Here is a 27,742-nt window from a genome sequence, read left to right as displayed (position 1 = left end):
GCCTCAAACCTCCAAGGGTGTGTGTATTTTTATCTTGTATCATATTTCTGTGGAAAAAGCTGAGAGCAAAGGTTTCCCGCTCTTTCTCTCTTTCACTGTCTGACAGCATATTGTCTTGTCACATATAATCTTGGCAGGATCATCCCGTTCCATCGTTCTCAGTCTGCTGGGCTCCAGGAAAACAGCCGGGAGCGAGGCAGCAGACGAGCTTACGAGGTAACTACAGAGACAGAGAGATGAGGGAGACGGACAGAGATGATGATGGAGAGCTGTTATTAGCTGTGGAAGGACACTAGACAACTTGGCCCACGCCATCCCTCTGGGTAGAGGCTAGCTGGCTGGATGTGATTGGAGTTCGGTGCTTGACAGACCTCCAGACAGTTAGAGGAAGAGAGCATGATTTGGGGACAAGAGGTAAGTTGGTCCTCATCCCCAGCCTGACTCTTAGACCTTTTCAATTCAATTTAAAAAGCATAAAGAAAGTCATAATTGTTTCAACAATGTCAGAAAAAGACGCATTTATCATGCTCTGTTCTTCAAAGTCAGACCTCTATTTTTCATCAGCCACATATTCACAGACGACCTAGTTAGAACGGCACACTTGGGTGCGCTGTGGAGAGGTTTTGAGAAAAGTTAATGCGTTTAAGAAATGTATTTGAACTTAATAGCAACAATTTCTGAAAAAAGCAAACAAAAAAAACCCAGATCCCTGAAGAAAAATGTATGTCGGGTTACGTTGACCTACACGAGGGTTTATCCTCCGCCCAGTAGTGTCCAAACACTGGGCTAAGCACTTTATCCCTCAAACACTGATGCGATAAGAAAGCAGTCTGTTCAGTCCTTTGTTCACCAGCTGAGAGACTGTGTTAGTCTCTGACGGCTGCTGTGAGATCACTGCTAGATGAGAGGTTAGCATATTTTTAGATGAGTGTTTCATGTGAGGAATCTTACTTCTAAATAATGAGGGTGCCCTTCTCCTGTGCCTACGACTCAAAGATCAAACCAGCAGTGAAGAGCTGCAGACAAGCAGACTTTCAAAGGTCTGCATGGAGAACACAGAGGACATGAAAAAAATGGGAGAAAGGGAGCCAAAATAGGTGAATTAGGAAAGAAAATATGGTGATAAGCAAAATGAAAAATGACAAACAATGAACATCATAAGAAAATAATAACAAGGAAAGCAGTCTGTGCTTTAGTTTTGCACTGGAAGCCAGAGAACAACCTATTAATTAAACATAGATAAACCCTATTAATACAACAATATGAAGTAAGGTCATAACACCGAGAATAGTGGATTTAATGGCCCGAGGAGTTGAATGCATACAGTACTGTCCAAAAGTTTTAGGCACAAAAATGAAATGAGGGTACCTTTAAGACAATGCAATGAATAGTTTTGTCTCGTTAATTTAATAGAAGACTAAAAACTAATCAAAATTTAATGTGAGGACCCTTTAAGGTCTTCAACAGGCAGATTGTTTGCCACAGTTCTTCTGTGGATTGAGGCTTTTCTGTTTCTTCATTTAATCCCACACTGACTCCATGATGGTGAAGTTGGGCTCTGTGGGGTTCACAGCATCTGTTGCAGGGCTCCTTGTTATTCCTGATGTTACGGAGAGCTCTATACAACTTGGACTGTATGTTTGGGCTCATTGTCACGCTGGGACTGACAACCACACTGATGGAACTGGATGATGGATAAGAATCTAAATCTTTTCTTGCCAAAAATTTTGCACAGTACTGTATAATTACAACTGCAGTAGATTACACATGATGGATTTTCAAAGGCTGGTATTAACTTAATAGGTTTAAATGTGACAGTTCCAACACTTCACAGTTAAATAAATACTACTGTAGAAAACAAAGGCATGTACTCTGCAGAGGTGAGGTACCCTGGAGACATCTGGATTCTTTATATTCGTACTTCAGTTGAAGTGTTGATGTGAAGATGGTTTTCAATTTGTGAAAGATGGCAGATCATTACTTACTTTTGATACTTTTGATTTGTTCAGATTCATGGCCAGATTCAACTGCGTTCTTTTAAACTGTTTACATCAATCAACCACAACTTTAAAATCACTGGCAGGGAAAATGCGTGGAACGCGGCATTCACATGGATGCTAGTTTGCTAAACATTGTTGCACACCAATCAAACAGCTACATGTCGACAGCAACACGACAAAGAGCCACAAGCATTGTTCTGGCCTCCAAATGTCCCAAAATCTGGGGAGTTTGAAAGCCACAATCTGAAGCAATCTCAAGCATCCATGGTTTGTGCTGAAACAGGCCCGATCCCTGCACCCTACAACCCTTAGGACCCAAAGGATCCACTGCCAATGTGCCCAAGGGGACCTAAACAATGTTAGGCAGGTGGTTTTAACGTTGTGGCTCAGTGTAATGTCAAACGGAATATTTCTAAACCTTATGAGTAGAAAAAGAGCATTTTATGTAAGATTTTTTCAGTTTTTAAGGGTAACAAAATTACCATGAACTGCTGGTCTTTCAGGTCACCCTACACAGGTCACCAACAGACCACTTCATCAACACAGCAGAGACAAATAGCCCCGCAGCTCTTTAAAATTACACATAATTGCGAACCTCTCCACCACATGACAAATAGCAACCTCAGTCGCTCATTTATTTCCATGCTTAACTAACCACATTCGTCACATTCTTTCTCTCTCTTTCGTTACCTTTTTTCTGGTGTGGTTTCGTTTTCTTTGCTCGCTGGTGCTTCCTGTAGATCTGGCAGGTTGGCAAAGTCATCCTGTTCAGCCAGCCCGATAGCTAGAGACAGAACAACCATCTTCCCCTCACTGGACACACAGACAAACAAGACATCACAAGACCACACGAGTATGTAGACAAACACAAACACAGGCACAGGGACACACAAACACACACGCATAAGCCAGCATGTACAAATAAACACACAAACAGGCAGTGACAGAAACTCGGCAACACACCCAGCACACATCCATTTCATGTACAAAGAGAGAGAGGGAGAGAGGTGGTAGACTGTTGTGAGGATGCTACAATATTTCATTTGAACAAATGCTCAATCCGTACTTTAGTTTAACACACAAACCTGTCTGCCATGGAGTGAGCTGAGATATAATACAGACCTTTATAAGCTAACAACTGAGTCACACTTTACTGCGTGCATTTCTTGTAATTTTGTGTATCCTATTGCTGATTTTGATGTAGATATCATTGAATATGATTACTCGAAACAGATGGAAAAAATAGTTTTTGTTGGTTTATTGCAGAACAAACTAACACAGGTGCACAATACATTTCACTGTGCATTATACGTTGTATAATTGTGTTTATGATAAAAAAAAAAAAGGGTCTTGAATCTTGAACAAAACCCAGACCCTACAAATGCAACCTACGGTTTTGAATTTCACTGCATGACACATTTCTGTCAACATGTGACGTGCAAACTGGCACCAAAATTACCTCTGAGATGCATATTTTAACATTAGCATGCCTTATGTATATATTGCATGTATGTATATGATAACATTTAAATAATGCAAAGTTAGAATTGTTCATTCAGCCAATGAGAAGGCATTAGAGGTCAGCAGAAAATAAATCTGAATCAGTAAAAGAATATCTTTGCTTCACTATTCTTTCAACCAACTCTATGAAGCTGTGAGTGTGCTGTTAAAAGCCATCCAGCCTTTGAATTACTACAAAATCAAGCGCAGCACGTAGGATTACTCATTGTTCTTTATGCTGTAGCATGCTGTTGTCTGAGCAGTTGCCACTGAAGAAACAGCTTATTTTGGTGCCAATTTATTTGTCACACACTGACTTGATTCTTTCCTTAGTTCTTTAATGCTGACATGATGCTATGTGAATGTTTCTGTTTTACAGCAAAGTGGATATCATTAAAATACATGGGATGATAAAAGCGATAATCATCACAGGCTAACCTTTGATATACAACCGGTTAGAAACATCCATGCGCTGCTTTTTCATATAGTATGATTCATCATTACAAGAAATGCAGTTATATAATGCCTCAGTGAACAGTGTGCATTCCTACAAGGCCATGGATGCATTCAATTTCTCATGGGGTTTTTTTTTCCTAGTCTACTGCACTGATACTGTATGGTAGTCATACAGTTTCACTGAAATGGCCATCCTAAGCAGACAGGTTGAGGACTACTGATGCCTCAGTGGATTTATTGTTTTCATTTACAATAATTATATATAAATAAAACAGCAAAACCCTCAAAAAGAGATTTGGATTGTGTTAGAGAAAGCAGCAGCAACTGAAATGATGTGCAGGAAACTAAAAAACAGAAGAAAAACCAAAAGAAATCCATGAAAATTGCAGTGGCCTGAACAAAAACCTGCAACAAAGGAATATATCATGTTGATTTTGAGCTCTTATTGTTCCTCAAAACATGCCTGAAGTCAATCAAATTACATTTTGCTAAAGTATGCTGCACCGTGAATTCAAGAGGCCATGCAAACACTGCCCTTAACAAATGAACATTTGCCCACAACTAATCTTGTAATTCACAGTCACAAATAACATCCCACATGTGGGCACATATTCTGCCGTAGCCTTGCTTCTCATACTTTCTTCTCTGCAGTGCTCTTTCTTTTTCATACAGCCTCTAATGTGGCGTACTGATCCAAGGACAACCTTTACATATTTTCTTCACCACAGTAATTTCCTAAAAGGCAGTTCTCACTCCACAACACATTTTCTTTTGCAGATTTCCCTGAACGTCAGTGGACTGACAATTTTAGGCCTAATTACAGGATTCAGAAAGAATTTCCATTTATATTGTGTGGATTAGTAGCTGTTTTATTTTGGTTTAAATGTTGATTTGACCTGGTTATGAATGAGAGAAGGTGAGTCCCAATGAAATCGCAGGAACTAAAATTTTTATTTTAGAAGAAATTGCTTTGGTAATGTTCCTTTGTCACTATAAAGCAGTGACCAAAATGTTACAATGGTTCCAATCTTGCAATAATGACTCAAAAACTACTTCGACACTGAATACACATGTGTCACTGTGTAAATAGCCAAGAAATATGGATGAATATCGAAATATATATTAAAAATTTTTGGTTAAATAGGCAAATTCTTTTGGATATTTTGGGGTATTTTCTCCTCTGATCTTCTTCCTCTAACCTCTACATAGCTCACATTTATTTTTTACCAGCCTGCTTACTCTTTCCATAGTGCAATCCCACCCATAAAAAGATAGATGCTGTTTGTCGAAGCCGTATCGACAACAAGAGGAACACATTAGCACTTGAGAGACAGTGGCCCACTGGGAATCTGTAAACAGCACCAACATGATGCTCATCGATAAGGTCAATGGATTTGTATAGATGACCAAAAAAGACACGCGCACTCCAACAGGCGGATGCTGAAATCATTACCACCTACACCAGCTCTATTGATCTGAAATGAAAGCGGCGGGGCTCAGTCTCCACGCTGTGCGACAGGCATGGATACGAGTGAAAGGTGAAATTGCTGCGTTCGGCTGCTCATACCTGCCTGATCACAAATGCATGATACTCCCCCCCTCCTCTCACTTCATGTTTCTCCCCACCAGGGTCAACAACTGTTTGGTCCAGTGAGATTCATGAGGACGAGGGGAGACAATGGGAGACGCCGCCTCACTATATGAATGCGCTCCGGCCTTATTTGAATGATGATTCACATAGGCAGGGAGGTCACTGGCCTGGAGACACTATTAATGGGAAGACATGCAGAAAGTACAGGGGCGGAGGGCTGTGGTGTGTGGATGTGTGCGAGTGTCCATGTTTACGGTCAGGAAGGGAGGCAGGCGTGCACGTGAGGCTGCTTTGTGGAGCACATCATCTGTAATCTATCACTCAAGTCAAGCGGAGGAGGAGGAGAGCTCTCCGTGCTCGGTATCTCAAACAATCGGTGGCCTTCGGACAACAGCAGCTGCTCTGCTCAGTAGTGGATGAGTTAGAAAATCGTTGGTGTCGTAAAACCTGTAACGATCCGTGCCAACTGTGGGGTGAATATTTCTTTTGAAACCTGGTTAGCTCAGGATTAAAGGGCATTGTATCTTACGGTACTGAAGTTTATCTAATTGTTGTCAGTTTATGTTGGAAAAGCTGTGGAAAGAAATGATAAATCAAGTCTTACGGTTTAAATGTATACAACAATTTGATTCACCAAGCTAAATACATGTTAAGAAATCTGTACTTTAATGAGTTTCAAATGTTGCTCAGCTGACATTTATTACTGCTGGATTGATTATAGGCACAAAAGACATATATAGGGGGAATGACAAAAGTCCCCACGTAATACTGCAGCTGTTTAGTTCATGTTGTATCTACGTGTACTAAGAGAGTGTGAAGTTAAAAACATATCTGAGATTCTTAAGACCTCTTAGATGTCTTCACAATATACAGCAGACAATACATGTGTTCAAAAATATGATAATATTCAGATGTTATATCTGCCCCTCTGTATTCCAGAATGGGGTAATTTAAAATTGCACACAAATACGAACACATGAACATGTGATGACAAACTAATGAATATAAATAAGAACTAAAAGGCCTGCAAAAATCACTATGCAGCATACTCACAGACAATATGATCTACATGACTAGCTACTGATGTGAATCATGTAGTAAATAAGGTTGGAGCATAATTTGTCACACCTGAAACATACAGCTCCTAGTGCACACACACACCAACATCACAACTTAAATCCTGATCATTGTTCACATGAATCAGTATCTCTGGAACAAACTATACACTATGTCAGATTTTACATTCTGCAAAGACACTATTTGTTGGAGGCTTATTGTGGAGGATTGCATTAGATTTTGTAAAAATGTGACTGAGTTCCATCATCTGCACACAGAGGAGTGTTCATATTCTGCCAGTCTGTTACACGGAAGCTAAATAAATACTAATTCAGCAGCATCTTCCAATAAATTCTCCCCTCTAGAAGGCAGAATCTTTCTGGATTTGGCAGTGCTGTCTGTGTTGCATTACCGGGAGCTGTTTCTAATATTTTGTCCACATTTACTTAAAAAAAAAGAGATGGACAAACCACTAGAGACACCACTCAGCAGAACACAAGGCATTCGACAATACAGCAAACCAGAATGTAGAATGTAACGAAGTACATTTAGTTAAGTACTGCACTCAAAAGCAGTTTCTTCCTAACATGAAAGTGCTTCTAAATTTTATTCTACTCTATATTTCCAATTAATTTGTACATTTAATATTACAACAAATATACATTATCAACTCAAACAAAAACATGTTAAAACATATTAAACCACTTAAGTTCACATAAAACAGTTAAAATTAGCTCCACTTCAAGCAACCACAGCAAATCAAAGGTATTTTAACATTACTATCATCTTTGTTTTTAACTCTTTTACATTTATTCACTTACTCATGTACTGATTTAATATTATTATTATATATTTGTATTGTTATTGTTTTCATCCTTGTGTTTATAGTTTTAAATTCAATTTATTTTATTCTATTTATTTATTTTTTATTTTGATATTGCATTTTTAGTACTTGTATTAGTCTCCATTAGCGTTTGTTGTATCTATTTATATTAAAATTCTGTATCTTGCATTTTGAGTCAAACTCATTGTTCTAACCCTATAAATAAAATCTGTGCTATTTTAATATTACTGTCATCCAGCAGTACGACACTCACAGGAGCTATATTTAGACTCATTGATTTTTGTATCTTTGATTCTGTGAACACATCTTCAGGGAGGACTTTTTCACTGCAAACTACAGTACAGAACCCAAATGACCCTAAAATAACAGAAGGTAGGACTTATTGCTAGACTGTGCCCTAAATGAGTTAAGCAGTTTAACACATACCATCATGATGTATCTCTTGATGTAATATTTTAGAAAACTTGACACTTACAAGAACGACTTGACATCCAGCCCTCTGTGACGGATCTGCTCCACCATGTGGTCCCAGCTGCCTGGGTTCGACCTCGATCGGCCCGCCCCTCCTCCTCTGTACCGGGAGGCTCCAGCCGGACTCCCCCGGACCCCCCGCGGGCCTCCACGGTGGCCCCCGCCACCTGGACCCGTGTGCAGCTGGCCCAGGCTCTGTGAGGTGACCGGGGGGTCGTTGGGACCCGGAGGGGGCTGGTGAGTGAGGGGCTGTTGGAGGCTCTGCTGCCGGACCAGGGGACGAGGACGAGCCACGGCCGAGGATGGGATGTGCTCCAGGGTGGAGGCAGAGGAGAGGGAGGTGTCCCCGAAACTGAGCAGTGGGACACCGAGGACAGAGATGATACAACAAGGAAGACATCGGAGTTAGAGATAACGAGAGAGTTACAAGACAGGGCAGGTAAGATGAAAGTATAAAAGATGAAAGTGAGGGAAAAAATGGCAGCAGGTGATCATGTTGATGTCAAAAGGACGTCAGAGAGGATAAAAATGGCAAAACCATATATAAAAATGCCGATGATATGTGGGAACACAGTGTTCACAGAGAATATCAAGGGGAGAGAGAATCAAGAGAGAACAAACACAGATCAGTGAAAAGAGGGAGAGAGAAGAAGAACAGGGTTGTCAACAATCTGTAGATTACTGGTAAACATCTTTATGTGGACAGCTGTGTTGAATTATGACTTTGTGCTGCAGCACAGTTTATGAGTGTGTGGACGGGCTGGCATGCAATGCATAAACATTCAATTATTCTTCTCCAAACCGGTGTCAAAACAAACCTCTGCTTAAGTAGGATTAAATTCGAGCTGAAGTTAAAATCTCACTATCACTTGAGTCTCTGTTCTCCGTCTGCAGCACTAAATTGTTTCTGCACGTTATCTCTCCCCATAATTAGCTTTGACCTACTTCTACATTCGTGCCTTGTTGCCTCTCTGCCTCCACAGGTCTTTCTCTAAGGTCCTCTCGGCTCCCTTCCCACTCTTCCCTTTCTACCTTTGTGCTTCTGAACTCCGCTGCTCTGCATCTCCTCTGTCCATTCATCTTGTCCTCACCCTCAGCCCTCACATCACTTTATCTCCCCACCACCACCAATCACTGTTCCTTAAGTCTGCTCTCTAATTACCGGTCTGCTACTCTTACAATCATGTAATAGTGCTTCACCCCTTATCCTCCCCTCAATCATTGGCCTGCCTGATGACTGTAAGCTTGTGCTAAACAGCTCTGTCTGGAGCTAATGCTGTGAGGGAGGATTTATTGCCTGGACTTGAGTTGTGTTTTGCGGCGCTCTTGGGTATTAACTCGGTTCTAACTCTATTGGAGAGCCAGAAGACAAGCACCCCCGAGGAGCGCAGCAATGCTGGATCAAGTAAACACAAGACACAGCTCATATGCATGCACTGAAGCATGCACGCTTTCTCTCTCACATTCACACGCTCACATACTCATACTCATTCCTCAGGATAGGCTTTGATGACAATGTTTGTTTACTTCTGCCTAATATTCTAACTGAACAAATGTGAATTAATGTATGAAAGTTGTTTGGCGGATTTCTGTTGAGCAAAAAGTGTCGAAGCGGGAGGAGAAATTTGGGGTATTTTGAGTTATAAAAGTAAAAAGTCTAATTTATCTATATTTTTATTTTTCCTGCACAGACCGCTTTAGGCGGCTGATAGTTGGAGCACTCCCAAGGTTTAGATGAAAATCCCAGTTTAATCATCAGTGTAAAAGATGAGCGGCGGCATTCAGAAAATAACCGATTTTTGGACAGAAAGTCAAAGACTATGAAAGTACATGTCATCGTAAAATAAGGAGGAGAATAAATGGAGAATCATTAAGGACACCATTACGGGAAAAACAGCAAACTGAAATTCTTATTTACAGACTACAAGAACTGCATTGTATGAAATATGTCCACAAAGTTTTGTATATATTTTTAATTCATTTTTTAAATAACTCAGAACTTTTTGCACTTTGGAGCTGGCTCAATGTATTTTCACCCTCGAAAACGCTTTACCACTGTATAGTTTCGAGTCATTAATTGGCAATAATTTTGGAAGAAGCTAAACTAAAAGCAGAATAGTCAAGCATATGTATACTGCTGCACTGTAAAAAATCTGAAAACAAATGAAAACCTGGCAGCAATGTTGGAAGAAAAAAATACATTAAAAACTGTGATACACATAAAGTATAATATATTAAATATATAAAAATATATCAACTCATCTTTATCATAATATGTTCTTTTAGCTGACTGAAAATTTTTTAGTCACACACATTGTAATAGAACAAATGACTATTTGTAAAAGTACAGATCTGTGATATGGACAATATTTACAGTTTTGGCAATTTTTTGTTTTGTCTGTTTGTTGTTTTGTTTTTACAGTCAGCATGAAAAACACAAAAATAATCTGTGAAATTAAAGTAAAAAAGACAAATCTTTACCGTTTTTCAATCTTAAATATACATATTCTTTATAGTAAATATATTTCATACATGTTGCTGAATTAAATACAGTAATAAGTGCTTCATTTAAAGCTCAAACATTGTGAAAAATAAATAAATAAATTACTATTTGTAAAAATATAGATTTATGATGTGGGCATATGTACAGTTTTGTCGTGTTTTTATTTAGTTGGGTTGACATCAAAAATATTTTTTTTTTCTGTGATTTTACTAGATATCATTTGTAATTTATCAAAACGGGGAACATCTCTAACAGAATAAATAATAAAAAATTTCAATATTTTTTCTCTTTTTTTACAGTACATCTTTAATGTAACTTGTTTACCTTTTTTTGTTGATTATATGAGCATCAATAAACTTAGGATACTGAGGTATGAATATTTTATATTTTAAGTTTACCTAAAAACACTTGCAACGTGCCATAAGGACTGGTAGACAGACTTAAAATGAAAATAAAAAGGAAAAAATTAAAGTGTAACAACGCAAACATTCAAAGGAAGTACTATTATATCAACATCTGAGCATTTAAACTAAACTGCAGCTGTGGATAATAACCAGAAAGGTCAGCTGACACATAAAAAGCTCTATACTGCACATTAGTTCTGGCTTTCAACAGTCATGTTATCATAACTGACATTATGATAAATCAATACATGTGGCTGGATTGATGGTGACATTAGGCCAGACATCTGGGAGCCAGTCCATGTGCTAATACATTTTACCAGTTGGTTCAGTGTCATAAATCTGGCACCGAATTTACTCATCTGAAAAATTTCAAGGCATTACACCACAGAGCCCTTTGCTGACCGATATCCTCATAGTTTTATGCTGTGGTGCTTTCAGGTACTGTACGTCTTTGCTGTCTTCTGTATCTGTACAGCAGCAGCAGCAGCCACAGCCACATTCATATGCCCTGAGCATGAGCCCTCTTTATCAGCTGTATCCTATTACTGACTTAGAGGGTTATTTTCACATTTCTTCTTGCTTGAAAGTCAATTAAGACGACTATAAACCTTGAATGATTTTGTAATTAAGGGAAATTGAGGAGGGTGAAAAACAAGGAGAGCGAAAAAAAATCCAACAGTGAGGAGTGAAAGAGAGTATGAGAGAGAGAACGGGGGAGAGAGAGGTAAATGCCCAAAAATAGAAACCAATTCCGGAGGACAAATGGAAATACACTTAGATCTAAAAGGAGGAGTGAAAAGTGAACCAAACTGAAGAATAAAAAAAGGGAGAAACAATATAACAGGATAACTGAACTTTAAGTGCAAAAACGTTGTTGCCGTGTTGTTGAAATACCATAATCATTTTAAGATTTACTGAAAAAATATGATGAAAATCAGTTGAAGATGCGGTGAATATAAACGCTCAGCTCAATGCAACTTAAACATTATGCAAATAGACACGTGCAAGCTGCAAATTTCACAGCACAATCTCAGATAAAAATGCTGGAAAGTGAGAAAGGGCAACTAACTAAAGGCCAAGAGTGGTAAATATGTTGTCAAACCTATCTTCGTTGCTTGTAGTTTTCTATTTGCCTGTGTTAAGTTGCAGTTCTTTGTTCAATTTGCACCTTGTTTCTTCGTTACTTTTGAACTGTCCATGTCTGGATTGCTGCTTGAGAATTATATGTTTGAACAATAGTAAAAAGAAAAAATCACTCAGTATTTTAATTTAGAATTTCTATGTTTTGTGCAAAAATGATGACACAGTAATAACAACAAACCACTTTAAATCAACCAGATGATGGTGCTACATTATGCTTGTGTGATTTTCCTTTGAATACATGATTTGATGTTTATAGATTTGCAATAAGAGAGTGGTTTTCCTCCCAAGTTGTTTCTTTTTTCATGATACTGTTTTAAAACATCTTCAGTCTCAGATCACACATAAACACTTGTAAGACGTAAGAACCTTTAAAGTTAAGGCCATCAGTTTGAACTATTTAACCCCCACAGAGACATCATGTTTTTGCTATAATTTTGCCATGGAGGACTAGTCTCAGTCCTACGGTGGAAGTTGATGTCCACATTTAAGTTCTCACATGGATTTGTACCCTGACTTTTTATCTAAGAAGTAAATATTTTCCATTTTATCTTGTGTGGTGATGATTTAACAAAGGGAGTTTCATCACAATGGTAGCCTCAGAAATGCTCCAACCGTGAGTCAAATAAAATTGTCAGTGGGAAAGATAAATGGGACTTTGATTTTCTGAACCTGAGGCCCAGGCGTTGCAACATTATTATGAACTTAGACTATGGACTGAATGTTGAATATCTGGGGTAACCAACAGGGCTCTGTGTGATTGCAGCTCGCAATGTGATCGGTTGATAATTGCACTAACAACGCACCTTCTCAGGTGTTTGCAGAGGCTGACATACGGTGATGTTTGGTTAAAATTCAGTTGCACTCAACCATGTTGCAGATAAAAGTTTGATTTATGTCTGCTGCTGTTTATATAGCAACCAACGGCGAGTTTAAAAAGCTGCTACTTCAATTGAACAAACACGCTGTTTCTGAAAATCTGCAGAGAGCATCTTTTCTGTTTGAAATTCTCAAAACTGTCACAGCCTTCAGTAAATTGGAGCCTGCAGAGGAACAGTATGACTGTGTGGATTCACTTTGTCTGAGACATCAGCTGGTTGGCAGCTGATGGTATTTTGTCATGAGTGAGGAAGCTCTCTGTAGAAGAGAGACTTCAGTAGTTACTCATGCATCACAGGTACATCCTCCAAGCAGCTGGCTTCTCTGTCAGACCTTCCTTATATTGTCTTCATTTGCACCATGTGAGAAATAGCTTCATCTCTCGTCTACATGCAACAGTTCCATTCGTAATGCTTTTACAGGCTCACTTCCTTGATATCCACACCATGCTGTTGTTGTGCCCACTGTAGCCCCTCATGCGTGTCCCTTTGTCACCATGTGCCACTCACTTGCTAAACCGCAGGCCTCCGGCATGCATGTGGCTCTGGACCGTCTGCCAGCGCCCGGCCTTGCTGCCCCCTGTCACCATGCTCCGAACGCTGTCACTGCGACTTGGTCCCGCCCCAGTGTCAGAACAAGCACCAACCCCGCTGTCGCTGGCCCCCGGTGAGGGTCCAGCACCGCCCTGCCCACCCTTAGCCACGGCCCCACTGGGAGGAACAGTGGATCATAGACAAAGAAACACGGACAGACAGGAGGAAAGAACCAGGAGAGGATACAAAAAAAAAAACAAAACAAGAGAAAGACGAGAGACAGACGCACAGAGCCGGAAAGCAAAAGTGTCATCAGTAAAGATAGTCAAACTGGTGAGTAAGACACTTTGTGGACAACCACAAGTGTCCAGTGAATAACAAAAACTTGGAGGAGCAGCTGCTGGTCGGACACACAGTCAGTAAATAAGCAGAGAGGAGGACTGAGCTGAGATTTACTGTGTAACACTTATAACACTTGTCTCTCGCTCTTTGCAAATGAGACAAAACATATACTGCAATAGTTGCGCTCAAAGTTGCACAAAAACTTACTTTACTCGCTGTAAATAATTTAACAACAGAATTTTTTAAAGCCTAATTCACACAGATACTCGCAAAGTATGGAGTGCGAATACACACCAAGTCCACTACAATTTGTTTTTGGAAGTATTAAAGGTGAGAAATGGGCCATGAGAGGCAGCAGATCTGCACATTTCACTCCACACAGGGAGAGAGACAGCGATAATCAACCTGCTGACTCTTTGAAGTTGGAATAGTAGTGGAGTAATGACACAGATGCATCATCTTCAGATTTTAAGACTGCAGATAAACACGAATGTCGATTTAATCTCACAGCAACACACATGCAGTACTTTCACCTAATGTGTTTGCAAAAAAATAAAACTAAAGTCATACAACTTGTAAATATTCACTGCAAGTAGAGTCAGTATTTCAGGTTTCTCCGTTATTTGTCAGCATGCCACAATCCCACCCCGGCTGACCTGGACTCAGACGTCACAGAGACGAGTACAGACAGAATGCTGACTTCAGTACAGGAGCTTCTGAGTGAGGACAAACCACACAACACGCAGCTGCACAACAGGAGGGCGTCTGCGACAACATTGAGACATTAAGTGCAGGCTGACGACAAAAATGAACGATTTGTCACTGAATAATGGGATATTTTCTGGGCCTACTGTTTTGTTGAACAGTGTCCATGTAATTAGGATTCATAATAATAATATTATGTTGTCGATTATGATTAATGAGCATCTTGGAAATTCTCCTGTTCTCCTGTGCAATTTGTATTTATTAATCTTGTTTATCCTTAATTGCTTTTATTTTTGACTAATTGTTCTGAAATGTTGCTCTAATCTATCTTAAATTGCCTCTGAAGCCTTAAAAGAAGCTTTCCTTGACTTGCACACAAGCACCGTGATTTTGACGGCAGACAACTTACTGATCACATATTTCAGAAATGCAGCCAATTAAATGCCACTCAAAACGGAATAATTATGCCAATAACATAATGGATTGCAATCACAACAGAAGCTGTAATCACAGCTACTCTCTGAATTTACAATCATTTCAACATCACTGCCTAGATACAGAGTAATTGATCACCCTGTGGTTTTGAAAGAGTCAAGTGAGTTGTAATTAGAAAGGATAAGAATGAACAGGTTCACTTAATGCCTGAGTGACCGTGTGAGATGCATCTAGATGATGGAATGGAGGTTGATATGAAGCAGACGTTTTCACCGTCCAAACACTTAATTACTGCTACTGTACACCGAGGATACAGTGTCACTATTTTTGGAACGGGGCTCAGCAGACTGGACTCAGGAGGGCTATCAGGCAGCGGTAAAGCACTTAAAGTAGTATGAGCGATAGTGGGAGTAGTGACAACAAGCAGGAAACACAGTGAATGGAGGTGAGGAGAAAGAACACAGGACTTTACACACACACAATAAACAGAACAGTGACAAAAAAAAGTAGACCAAAATTAAACCCACCCCATTAAAGGAACGGTTTGAGAAATATGCGTGTTTGTTTCTGAGCAGACAGTTAGACTGATAGCACAATCACAGCTGTGTGGTAAACATGAATCTACAGCCAGCTGCTGGTGAGACTTCGCACTCGGACTGGGAACATAACACAACAGCTATTCAGAAGTAACAAAATCCATCTACCAACACCTCTCTAACTAACCAATTAGCATGTTGTATCATGTTGTTCCAAACAAAACAACAATTTACTTCTTTTTTTCCCCCAGGATGGCAAATGGTGCCTGCCAAAATATAGTACAGTACAAAACACAATGTAAAAGAGTTGTTTTCACACTTTGTTTTTTGTACAGATTAAACAAAAATTAGAACATTTCTGAAGAAATTTTGAGTGTGACAATGCAGCTTTTGCTGATTAATATGTCCTGCTTTAATTATACATAAGGTATAATTTATATAAGTACAATTTATTTTGAAAAGCCAGCATGTTTCATTAATCAGTCTAACTGAAAAAAAATTCTGGATTTTCAAAAAAAGTAGTAGTAGCAGTTTCAAACATTGCTGACTTTTGGCAGTTGTGTAACGGACCTCCTATCCATTTCACTGGGGATTTTTGTCACAGTTTTTAACAAATTTTATAAAAACTTACATTATAATTTATAGCACCAAAAAGCATGTCAGAAGAATCTATAAGTACAAGCCTAAAGATATTTGTCCACTAGATCCAGCAATTTTCCGCATCCCATTCATTGCCTATGTGAAATAAACCGCGTTGCATGCTGGTTCGGTTGCGGTGCGTTTTGAGCTGCGATCCAGTGCATCTCCCTGGAGCGGGCCACAGCTCATTTGCATAAAGTTGACTCGACTTCTAATTTATGCAAATTGGATGCAGCGTGCGGAGGTAAAACGCATCACGAAACTTTCATCAAACGTCTAAACTAGCTTTAGGTGAACTAAAACGGGGACAGATTCAGCTACTGCACAGGTTATTTCCCGTCTCAAATGCTTTCAGAAATACTTTTCGCTGAAGTGTTTTCGTGATAAAGAGAGAAAAAAGAGAAAGTTTGCGACCAAGCCGCCATGTTGGTCCGACTTGAAATCCAGGAGCAGACACCTACCGAGTCGATGCGTTTGTCCTATCAGGGGCAGGCAGGATAGTTTAAGAAGAAGGTCGGTGAGAGTTTCGATTTTCAGATACGGCGCGTTTACATGCGGGAAAAACGCACCGAGTGGACACGTAGCATTAGGAATAACATGAAATAACACACTGGCACACTTAACAAGATACAACATGTTAATTAGAGATCTTTAGATGTGCTGGTAGATGCTTTTGGAGCCAAACTAGTAACGGTAGGTTTCCTCCAGTCTTTATTTTGTGTTAAACTATCTGTTGTCTGTAACTTTATTTTTAATGAAACATGCAGCATCAGAGTGCTGTTGATCATCTCATCTCTGCCAGAAAGCAAACAAGCATACTTTTCTAAATGTCAAACTATTATTTCAAGCAGCCCAGTCAAAGATTAAACAAACTGTTAAAAAAAAAAAAATCAACATTCAACAGTCAACCCTCTGTGAAAACTCTGATTTCTTAGCATATTTATGTCAAGTCTGTTACAAGCAAATTTGAATACTTTGGCGTGGAGAGGCCCGGTTGTATAAACAGGGAAAAGGTTCATGTAAAACAGTGAGATCTGCTCTCTGAGGGTTGTCCGTCTCCATGGTAACACTCCATGGGCTGCAGGTGAGAGGCAAAAAAAGGGTCTGGTGAGGCTAGCAGGGCTGTAGGCGACAGGGCTGTCAAACATTTTCATTTGTACACCCTGTACACTGGGCACAAAGCAAAATAAAACACTACTTTCCCAAATTACTGCTCTGTGTGAGATTTAACTGGAGCCAGATGGGACTTAAAAGTGGGGTCTCATAATTTGGATTCTCTGTAGAATTGTAGCTCACAGTCATTTATGATTTAAAGACTGTTCTCTGTTGTCAAATGGGATAAATAAATAATTCCATTTGGGTTTTGGCAGACTGAAACACAGTCTTTCTATCTAGCGATGATTTAGGAAGTGGTCATAATTTGTGTCGGTGTTTGTTCAGTCCTAAGAATCACAGCAATATTAGGTGATGGTGCTGCACGCCTCTATCAGGTGCCGCATGGCCAGCAGTGCATACTAAACACCACCTCGCTGTGGACATGCCTCAATGCAAAAACATGAGGATTGCCAGGGATGAGAGGAAACCGCTGTTCAAAGACATGTGGCCAGACGGCATTAAAAATGAAGGTTTCTGCCCCCTTTTAGGCTATTAAATGTGACCTTTCACTGCTCCGAGTGATATATTGATCAACCTCTGCCGCTGATTTGGAGTATTTTTGCTTTATTTGTCAGGTACTTATGCACACAAATGGTAAAACACTAGCCTGGAATAACCAATTTAGTTTGGGAAAACAAACCATTAGACTGTTACTCCAATTTTTATGATGTGAACCAGTCACACAGCATCAGGAGTTTTCCCAGGTGTACACAAGCCCCTGTTTCATTACAGCCCTGCCCAGGTAGAGGGGTCCCTTACCAGCCACGACTGAGACTCACTTGGGCGTGAGGCGAGGGTCTCCGTAGGGAGCATATGGAGACATGTTTAAGAGGAACTCCTTGGGCGGGTAGGAGCTCCACCTCTGTTGCACATTGCTGCTGTCATTGTTATTCCAAAAGTCTCTGTCTAGATCGCTGTAGCCAAAGAGAGACAGCGAAAGGTAAGGCAGGCGAGTGCAGGAAACAGTCACAGTTATAAAAGAAGTAAAACAAGAAAGATGAGAGAAGAGCAAAGTTAGATCAGTCTCATAACTGTAAAGGTCAGGGAGTTAATAAATGGGAGAAAAGCAATAACATCAATGACTGTAAAAGTATAATTCCAAAACTGGCCTCAGTCCTTTAAATATAAATATTTGTTCAGAAGAAACCAGGTGAGCTTAACATTACATCCATCATAAAGTTCCACATGACAAAGACAAGTTTAAGTTAAGTCTCTGATAGTGTTGGTTCATGTTAAACAAACCAGAAAAGAGAAAAATTAAGCAACCTGCATGTTTTATCACTGTGTCTGGGATGAGGAAACAAAACAGGAGATAGAAAAGTCAGTATGAACTAAAAACAACAGGTCATTGAATAAACAAGTCTTACAGAACTACTTAAATTTGAGAAATGTAAAATGAAATAGCAGGAAACAAGTGAAACAAAAAAGAAATTGTTAGATTTACCATTCGATGACAAGTGCGCCATTTTCATAAAATAAAAACTCAACTGAGACATAAAAATCCTAAATAAGTAAGGCTACGAAAAACACTGGTTCAAAAAATGGTGATATTTGTGAAAATTCCGAATTTAACAATTTCCTTATGTCTGTATATTCCAAACACATCAAACTGTCAGTACATTGTTGATCATTTTTAGTATAAGGTAAATATTATTTAAACATTTAACCTTTGATTTACACAAACAGAATACACAATCTCCTTGACCAGAGATTGTAAAATCCAACCTCTTTGATAAATAAGAAATACAGTCATATAACATTATCTTGAGGGCATCATCATTTCAGGGTGGACATTTCTAACCGTGCAGAGAGCTACGAGATTAGCTGTGCAATCAGAAACAGCTGTTAAAATGCGACACTATAACCACATTATAGATCATTTCCATGTGCCTCCATCCACTCCCTGCCTGACACCTACTTGATGGCTTTATTTTCCCCTCGACCTCTCACAGAATCTGGAGAACTTGCAGCCTCCACCCCTGGTTTATTCCTTTTCCCCTGCAACGACACAAGAGAGAGACAGAAACAAAGAGTAATGGGGAGGAGAGATCTTTGAGCTGTGTACTAGATTACTGTTCACAATTAAGTGTTCATTATACAGGCTTTAACACAGCATCAGGTTCCACCACATGTTGTAAAATGTGACAAACGAAGGAGGAGCAACAGATTGGTTTAATGTTAGGAACACAGCCAGGTTTGAGGATCAAATCGTGATGAGGGACCACTTGTCTGCAATGAGATGCAAAAACACACTCTCACATGCGTGACACACGCATGTCTTTAAACACAAACAAAAGGAAAGCACACATAGTGCAATGAAATTCATCACATTGAGACAGAGGGGCACATACAGACAAGTGACAAATCACCAGCAGGGCCTGAATAAATGAGCAGAGAAACACAACGAATGCAGAAGCTTCCACACAGGTGCACTGAATGGTACAATTAAGCACTTAACACCCAATCATGCTGTGGCATGTATGAATAAGTTGAGGAGGTTCAGGTGAGTCAGATTTTGTATCATGTGAAGAGATAAAGATCCAAGTGAATTTGACAGAGGGTTCATTGTTGTGGCACAGATGGCAGGAGCTTCAGTCACACAGATTTCTCAACCGCCAATAACCTAAGTAATGTTTTCATTTAGATCTGTTGGAAAGATATCAGTTAGTAGGACTGGAAATGATGACTGTGAGGCATTAAAGTAATGTATAGGGAAAAACATAGGAGCAATTCTTCCTCAATGATTAGCCATCAGTGCCAGTTCATTAACAGTTACATAGTGAGGGACATTATAATAGGGTTGCAGTTCAATAAGCACAAATTACAAAGATGAATGCACATTTAAAAGTTCAGTGGTGCAAAAAAAAAAAAAACCATGCATGCAATACAAGGTTGCAGTGTTGCTTTGGAACCTGCACACATCACCACCGTTGCTACAGTGTCGTGTGCACTATAACTTGCCGCTACAGTGACACCATTTTGAGATTTTAAAGAGGAGCATGAGCTGCTTATGTTGCCTCTAAAAAGTTTCCTAAAGCCGGTAAAGACTGCTGATAGTGAAGATCCCATTAAATAAGTTAAATGAAGTCATCTCCTTCTTCTAAGCAGCATGCTAACAAAGCAATCTCTGCTGCAAATCTTCTGCTCTCGATCACAATTAATGAATGTAAGTAAGAATACAATTACTGTTGGAAATTTAACTGAAGCAAGACACTGCCTGATCACGTACGATGCATCCCTTTTAGTGTTGCGGTGCTGTTATCAATGGGTGAAATCAACCTGTATTCTAAAGGACTGTGCCATTAAATCCTTGAATGAAGTACAAACTAGCTTAAGAAAAGTGATATACCTGATATGATAGGACATTATATACAGAAACCCATCAGAAACACAAATGCATTCTTACAAAACTACATTCAAAGCTGCTTTTGGGAAGAAAGATCATTTATGTGCTGAGAAAATTCTAAATAGGCTGGAAAACTGCATAAATTTCTATTGCAATATATTATGGGGCTTACGTTACTTACTCTGTGCAGATTTTTACCACTTAATGGATAGTGCTTTCAGCAGAGCAATATACAGTAGTTACAGTTATTGACCTCTATGTTTTATTGAACTCTATATTTATTGAACTCTTGAAGGTGATAACACGGAGCATTTTCCCGCTGAGTAACACAGACCCTCTGCTCTGACACAATGTTTTTCCATTAGAAGCTCACGACAAGGACATGAAGAGCACATATATGCCATTAAATGTTCATGAGATAGACATGGACATTGAACAGAACTGAACACGGCATATTTTTTCACAAATTATTTGGACTTGATCCCATTTGGAGATTTCAGCTACGTTACCATCTGTTGCTGTAATGAATTATCTACCTCATTGACTTGACTGAGTTTTAATTATGTGTGTCACATTTTGATAAAATGTTACTTACACACTAATCACCTGCATCAGTTATCAATAAGAATATTAGATCATGTGAAACAGATTTCCTAAAAAGAGTCACAGTTGAAACTTAGTCAGCTTTGGTCATTTACATTTTAAATTCAACATAAGTTTCATGAATGCAGAACAATGCCGTGGTGAGGAGGAACTGTTTTTATTAATTCAATTAATCAGTTACTGCTCTCTTGCTTTTTCATAGTGGATCATTCAAGAGTTGTTTTCTGCACTCTCAACCCTGCTCAACCATCAAATATAGCTGTATAGTCATTCAGAACATCACTCTTTGAAATGTCCGCAGCACACTGCGTTGTTGTATACCAATAACTTAATAACTCAAGAGAAGAAACCAATAGAAATGATCTTTTTATGGTGGAATTACTTTCACAAAATCAGTATATTTGTGCATATTCTGTCACTGCTGCTGCTTTTTTGGGACATTTTGTGGAGCCTCTGCCTCTTGTATGACACAGAATGTACTCGTTTTATATTCACACCTAAGACTCAGTTGACCTTATCTGCATGTCTTTGGTCTGTTACAGGAAACTGCACAGGCCTCCACGTGTCTGAAGAGAACATGCAAATTTAAAAGCCCCAGCAGAGCAACGGGTTCACACTCAGGACCGTCATGCTGTAAGTGACAGCGCTAACCGGAGAGCCACTGTGAAGCCCCGTAGGAGACATGAAGACTCAAAATGAGGGCAGTCTGACAGAGCTGAATGAAACTCTTCCTTCAATTATTTATGAAAGGGAGAAGAGCCATTGAGGAGTGGCTGTCAAAGATTTACTAATAAAACCGATGGCTTTAGAACTATACTGCAATTTTAGATATTGCTTTTCAGGAAATAACTGAAAAAGCAGAAGGTTGTTTTATTTCTTTCGACAAACTACCAGTACTGTTATTCTTCTGGTAACTGTCAGTTAGTGTCATTTCAATCACATTGTCTTCTACTTAGGAAATAAACAGATAAATAACAGGTTCTTGTAAAGACGAGACAAATGTTTGTCACTGTTGCTAATGTTTATTTTTAAATTTTTTTTTTTAATCAGACTTTAATTTTTTTTCTATTTTGGTTGAGAGAAGTCAATTATACCTCATGACAAATGCAATACTTGCAGTCAATAAACAACACCACGTAGCCTGCAGGCTGGAGGTTTTCAGATACAACATAATGCTGAATGTTTATCTTATTACAGCTTTCAGTGTCCTGGGGACAGGTGGCCTCTTTATGTATTCTACTGTATATACCTCTAGTGCATTCCCAATATACTCTATTATTCATTCAGATGCCATATCTCATTTGTTCAGCTCAGCAGCACAAGGGTTTTCAATAGAGAGCGAAGCCCCGAGTCTGACCTGATCTGTACCTACATCCAGCCACTATACTGTAAACATGCGCATACAGTGCGTACACACAGGACAGAATAATATTAGATTCTGGGACTCGAAGAGAGATAGATTTCCAACAGTCAGGAATATGCTATCAAGTGCAGCTCATCTATCATTAAACAGAATCATAAAATCTTCAGGAGGCTGGAGAGGAGAGGGTGGAGAAGGTACAATGTTGAGAGAGTGTGGGAGGATGTGAGAAACAGAAGGGATGATCGAGAGGACGGGGAGAAACAGGAGTACGAAGGCAGACTGGAGGGGCATGTGAGCAACAGAATATGGAATAATGAAGCTGTGCAGAACATGAGGTGAAGTCAAGATGTGAAAGGGACGGACGACGACTTCCAGTTCAGAGCGGCGTGGCCCTGTCTCGCTCTGGAGCCTCCTCCGAAGTGTCATCATGTCTGTCACACACCTGGATGTTCAACACTGACCAGCAGCACCTTCCCTTCCTACCCATCTGGATGCTTCTGTGGCTGCTTCTGCCTCTCCCTCCCTTCCTTCCTCCCACTCTCCTCCCCCTTCCACTCCCATAAAACAACCAATGGTATGAGACCAGACTGCTTCATCTCTCCTAGAACAAATGTTTTCCAAAGAGTCTTTCTCTTATTTAGGACAGAATTATATACATGTGATTTATCAGGAGAATAAGTGATTTATCTCTTACATAATTAATTAGTCACACACAAAATCTGTCAAAGAGCAAATCTCCTAGAAATTATGTTTTTATGCTACTATTCTGTGTTGCTAATTCCTTTTTGTATTAAACATCATTGCTGTCTGGATTCTGTTCCTTGGAAGCATTTGGGTAGCAAACACACTTTTGCAAAGGTTAGATTTGCTTTTGATTAAATGTTATGAAGTAAACTCATCCTGTGTTGTGTTTCAAGTCAATTTTTCTCTAGTTAACCATGACGACAAACAGCAGTTATTTGATAAATTGATTAGCTGATAACTAGAAATCCTAGGGCTGGGCGATATGGCCTAAAAAAAAAAAAAAAAAAAAAAAAATCAGATTTTTTCACAAAAAATCCCGATTCATGATTTATCCGATTTTTTTTTTTTACCCCCTACCTAATCTCTGTACGCCCGGAGTCCAGTCTACTTTATGCAAATGAGCTCCAGGTAAACACACCGGATCGCAGCTGGAAATGCGCTGCATGTGGCATGGTGGTCCGGTTGCGGTGCGTTTCCCGCTGAGATCCAGTGTGTTTACCCGGAGAGGGCTGCAGCTCATTTGCATAAAGTAGACTGGACTTCTACTTTATGCAAATTGGATGCGGCGTGCGGAGATTCCACGCATCGTGAAACTGTCCTCAAACTTATAAACTAGGCGTCGGTGACATAAAACGAGGACAGATTCAGCTGCTGCACAGATTATTTCTCGCCTCAAATGCTTTCAGAAATACTTTTCGCTGATGTGTTTTTTGAAGTAAACTTGTCTGCCAGACTGTCCAGCTGAAAGCTCGGTCACATGACCACGTAGTGACCTGCTGTTGCTCAGTGCTGTCATGTGACCATGTTGTGGTCCGCTAGTGACCGCCCGCCGTCCGTGCAATTTTCAGATGCGGTGCGTTGCCATGCGGGAAAATCGCATCTAGTGGACACGCGCCTTTAGATCTGCACAGCTCGCCGCCATGTTGTTTGTGTATCAAGCATGGGGAGGGAGGGGGGCGCACTCTGAACTACGGGAGCCCAGCAGGAAGGCGTTGGTGGCGGATGTTGATGAGAAAATCGATTTTCATTAAAACAAATCGACATTAAGTACAAAGTCGAATTAATTGATAAAATCGATTTATAGCCCAGCCCTAAGAAATCCCTAAAACAAAATATTCTGATTACTATTTAACCATTTAAATTATTTTTGTAAGCAACAATGCTAAAGTTTGCTGGTTCAAACTTCTCAAATATGAGAGTTTGCTTTTGTTTGACCAATATGATCTTCTTTGCTCGTTTTTTTTAAAAGCCAAAGCGTTCATCTATGAAACCTTTCAGTGTGCTCGATGCAAACCAAGCTATAGAAAATGATGCAGAAGATTTAAAAAACAAAGACAAGGACTATGAAGGAGAAAATACAGTTTCTCGTAACAGAAACAACAGAAGAGAGCGACAATCCTGGAAAAAGGTACCAGTGACATTGTGGCAAGGACATGGAGATAAAGTGACAAAGGGATGAACACAAACCAGACCACTCAGTATAAAAGAAGAAGGGTGACACCAAAACAGAGATGGAGACATAGATAACTTGATGACAAACAAAGATAAGTAAAGGGTTCGCTTGTCAAGTGCGAGCAACTGTAAATGTTCCTCTATTAAAATAAATCATTTCGCTTTAGCTGCTTCCATTTGAGTCCGGTCAACTCTCAGCGTGAATGTGTTTAATAACTGCTGTGCTGCACTCACTGTTCTAACAGAGACAAAAGAGCAGGACAAAAGGGAGGCAAGAAGGGAGGAAAGTGGGACGGAATGTAGGAATGTAGATCAAAATATAGGCTGGAGTAGGAATCACAGTTGCTCCAGTGGCCAATAGCTCAGAGTGATGCTCATTAGCATATGAATCATTAGCATGGTGCTGGAGGCAAACAGCCGTGATGCACAAAGCCTCACAGCGCACAAAGCCATGTTTACAGAGTGCACTGAGGTTTATGGTCATGTTTGCTGTCATGGCCAAACATACAGCCTCTCTCTCCCTGTCTCTCTCTGTCTCTCTCTCTCTCTTGCTCATTCACTCGCTCGATCGCTCAGGGCCACAGGGCAGAGAAAGCAAAACAGTATTCAACAACAGCACATAATTGGTGTATACATTCAATTCAAGGTTACGCTATCGTCAAAAGAAAACCTGACTGCCCACACAACTGGAATGTATCTTCAGTGCCACGTAGCGATGCTCACAAACATGTTGGGAATGGACGCGCTAGACGGTTTGGTGTGAAGCTGCGAAGAAAGATGTGTTTTCGTGACAGATTTCCCCCCTCAGTCAAGGCCGAGTATTGATTTTCGCACTTTTTTGTACCAACACCCATGTGTCCATGGTACTGAGTGTCAAAAACTTTGAAGTACTGAAAACTGACCAGGATTTCTAATCTTATTTAATTATATTCCAATCAAACAGATCCATGTTTTGGCAGGTGAATGTAACTGATTATTAATTTAATCAGGAAAGAATGAAAATATGAAACAAAACCTTTTTATTTTTAATTAACCTTCTCTGAAGATTCTACCTACGACTTTAAATATTAAAAGAATCTTTGATATCTGAAAGTCTGCTTTGAATAATAATTTGCATCTAATAGAAAAAAAAAGTTCAATTACCTGGTTGGAAATTCTTAAAATGACATTTGTGCCTCCTCGTTCATTGAAAAATCCAGAATTATGATTATACAAGTTTTTTTCCATTTCAAAAGTTTGTCTGCTGGATACCTAATGTCTCCTACTTTGCTGAAAGATGATTCTCATTGTAGGTGCAAAGCAAGTTTCTATGCAACACAAGTTTCTGAGGACCTAAAGTAAATGTCAAAACTGAAACATGCAATTTGAAATGAGAATAGTAAGTCCAGTAACTTACCAGTTTACGTTGACACCAGGTGCAGACGCCACATAGAGCAACCAGCCAAACAGCGCAAACCACACATGCAACAGACACCAGGAACACACTAAGAGATACTGAGCCTGTGGGAGAGAGACAAAGACACACAGAGACAAGAGCATTAGTGCATTTATTGTATCACTTGTCAGGTTGAAGTCTGAATTCACTGTTGAACCTGTTGAAGGACAAAGTGTGACAACATTTTCATAAAGCCTGTAGGTATAATCAGGAGCAGTGCTTTGCGATGCGCCTTCCTTCCTTTTCCCATTCATCCATGTCATCTGGCATCTGTCATCAGTAAGACACAGAGAGAAATGTGACAGGAGCGAAGGGGGAAAAGACATAAAGGCAGTGAAACAGCTTCATGCTCATGTTCCCAGCATGTATCAACGGGAGGCGCACATGTCAGGAAGAGATAATATCGTGAGGCCAGGAGCCATGCAATTACCAGCTTCCGTTTTCTCTCTTCTATCTCGTAAATCCTTCAGCAACTTTGTTCCCGTCTTGACAGATGAAAACTTCTTCCACAGCCTTCTATTCCTCATCTCTATTTGTTTCAATTACTGCCTCTCAACGATGCCTTTTATTCCACTGTCTGCTGAGTAATTCAAAATGCAGCAGCACAAAGGCACAACAATGCTGGAAAACAATGAGCTCATAAGTGTTGCATTCCTTTTCTCTGCAACACCAGTCGATCATTTTCTGAGTTTGTCTCTACCTGAAAAATCAGGCTGCCGAGTCTTCGTTAATCCCTTGGTTTCCCTCTTCATCCCTGCCTGTGTACATTCAACTTTTATAAATGTGTCGAGGACGATAAATGCTAGAAGTGGATTAACTAAGTCAACCTAATCATTCTCATCCACCCTCTTCCCTTTTTCTCTGAATCTCCTTTCTTCATGTCCTTCAGGTATATTATGCACCTTATTCCTGCTCCTCCAATTATAAAATGTCAGCTTCTCTTTAAACACCAGCCTCATCAAAATTAAAGAGTAGTAAAATGTTTGATAAGGTATCAGATTTTTGATTATGGTTGCAATTAAGACCACAAGGTTGAATGTTTTGCTCTGAGCCTTTCAGTCTCACAGCAGAGGGTGCGTTGTGGTAACCTCGTCTTCAAATAGTGCTTTAGTGCAGTTACCAGATAAGTGGCCTCAGTCTTACCAGTGTTTCTATGCAAATTTAGAGCAACACATACAAAAAAACTAGTACAGTTGAGATAAATAAAGAAGCTGAAATACTCATCAGCTGGAGGAAACACAACTTGCTGGAAAGAAGAATGACTCCTTTCAGACCTTTTACAACAACCAGACCAGACCTCATGTGAGGACATTTTTTTAACTTGGTTGGTTGCTATCAGCAGGACAACATGGTGATTTCAGGCACTAATCCGCATAAAAATCTGACACAATATAATCAGCTCGTACATGTAACTTCCACTATATAATCCTGTGGCAGTTTAACAAGGCAATGAGTCATGATTAACAATGAGTAATGGTATATGTAAGATCTTGTGCTTTTTTTGCTTTGGTACTTCATATTGTGTAATTACCTCTACATACAATCACTTTCATTGCTGCTGGTGGAGGATGATTGCAAGAGGAGATGTGTGCATGGACTCAATATAATCA

The 27,742-nt window shown here is 39.7% G+C and overlaps 1 protein-coding gene across 4 annotated transcripts in view; it reads right to left on the bottom strand.

The window, feature by feature from the left end:
- syt7b (synaptotagmin VIIb) overlaps positions 1-27,742 on the bottom strand; it is a 103,287-nt gene that overhangs the window by 22,471 nt on the left and 53,074 nt on the right. For 2 of the 4 annotated variants that reach the window (XM_055011967.1, XM_055011970.1), the window contains exons 2-7: positions 26,094-26,197; positions 19,108-19,187; positions 17,969-18,103; positions 13,354-13,554; positions 7,923-8,270; positions 2,691-2,813 (exon numbers count right to left, since the gene is read on the bottom strand). In XM_055011967.1, the coding sequence (XP_054867942.1) occupies positions 2,691-2,813; positions 7,923-8,270; positions 13,354-13,554; positions 17,969-18,103; positions 19,108-19,187; positions 26,094-26,197 (991 nt within the window). The remainder of the gene's footprint in view (positions 1-2,690; positions 2,814-7,922; positions 8,271-13,353; positions 13,555-17,968; positions 18,104-19,107; positions 19,188-26,093; positions 26,198-27,742) is intronic. The other 2 variants (XM_055011974.1, XM_055011976.1) reach the window with 1 other exon arrangement.

This window comes from Amphiprion ocellaris, chromosome 1 (assembly GCF_022539595.1).
Source record: "Amphiprion ocellaris isolate individual 3 ecotype Okinawa chromosome 1, ASM2253959v1, whole genome shotgun sequence".
NCBI classification, from domain to species: Eukaryota; Metazoa; Chordata; class Actinopteri; family Pomacentridae; genus Amphiprion; species Amphiprion ocellaris.
Note: the sequence above shows the minus strand (reverse complement) of the source record. Positions and strands in the feature narration are given on the sequence as shown.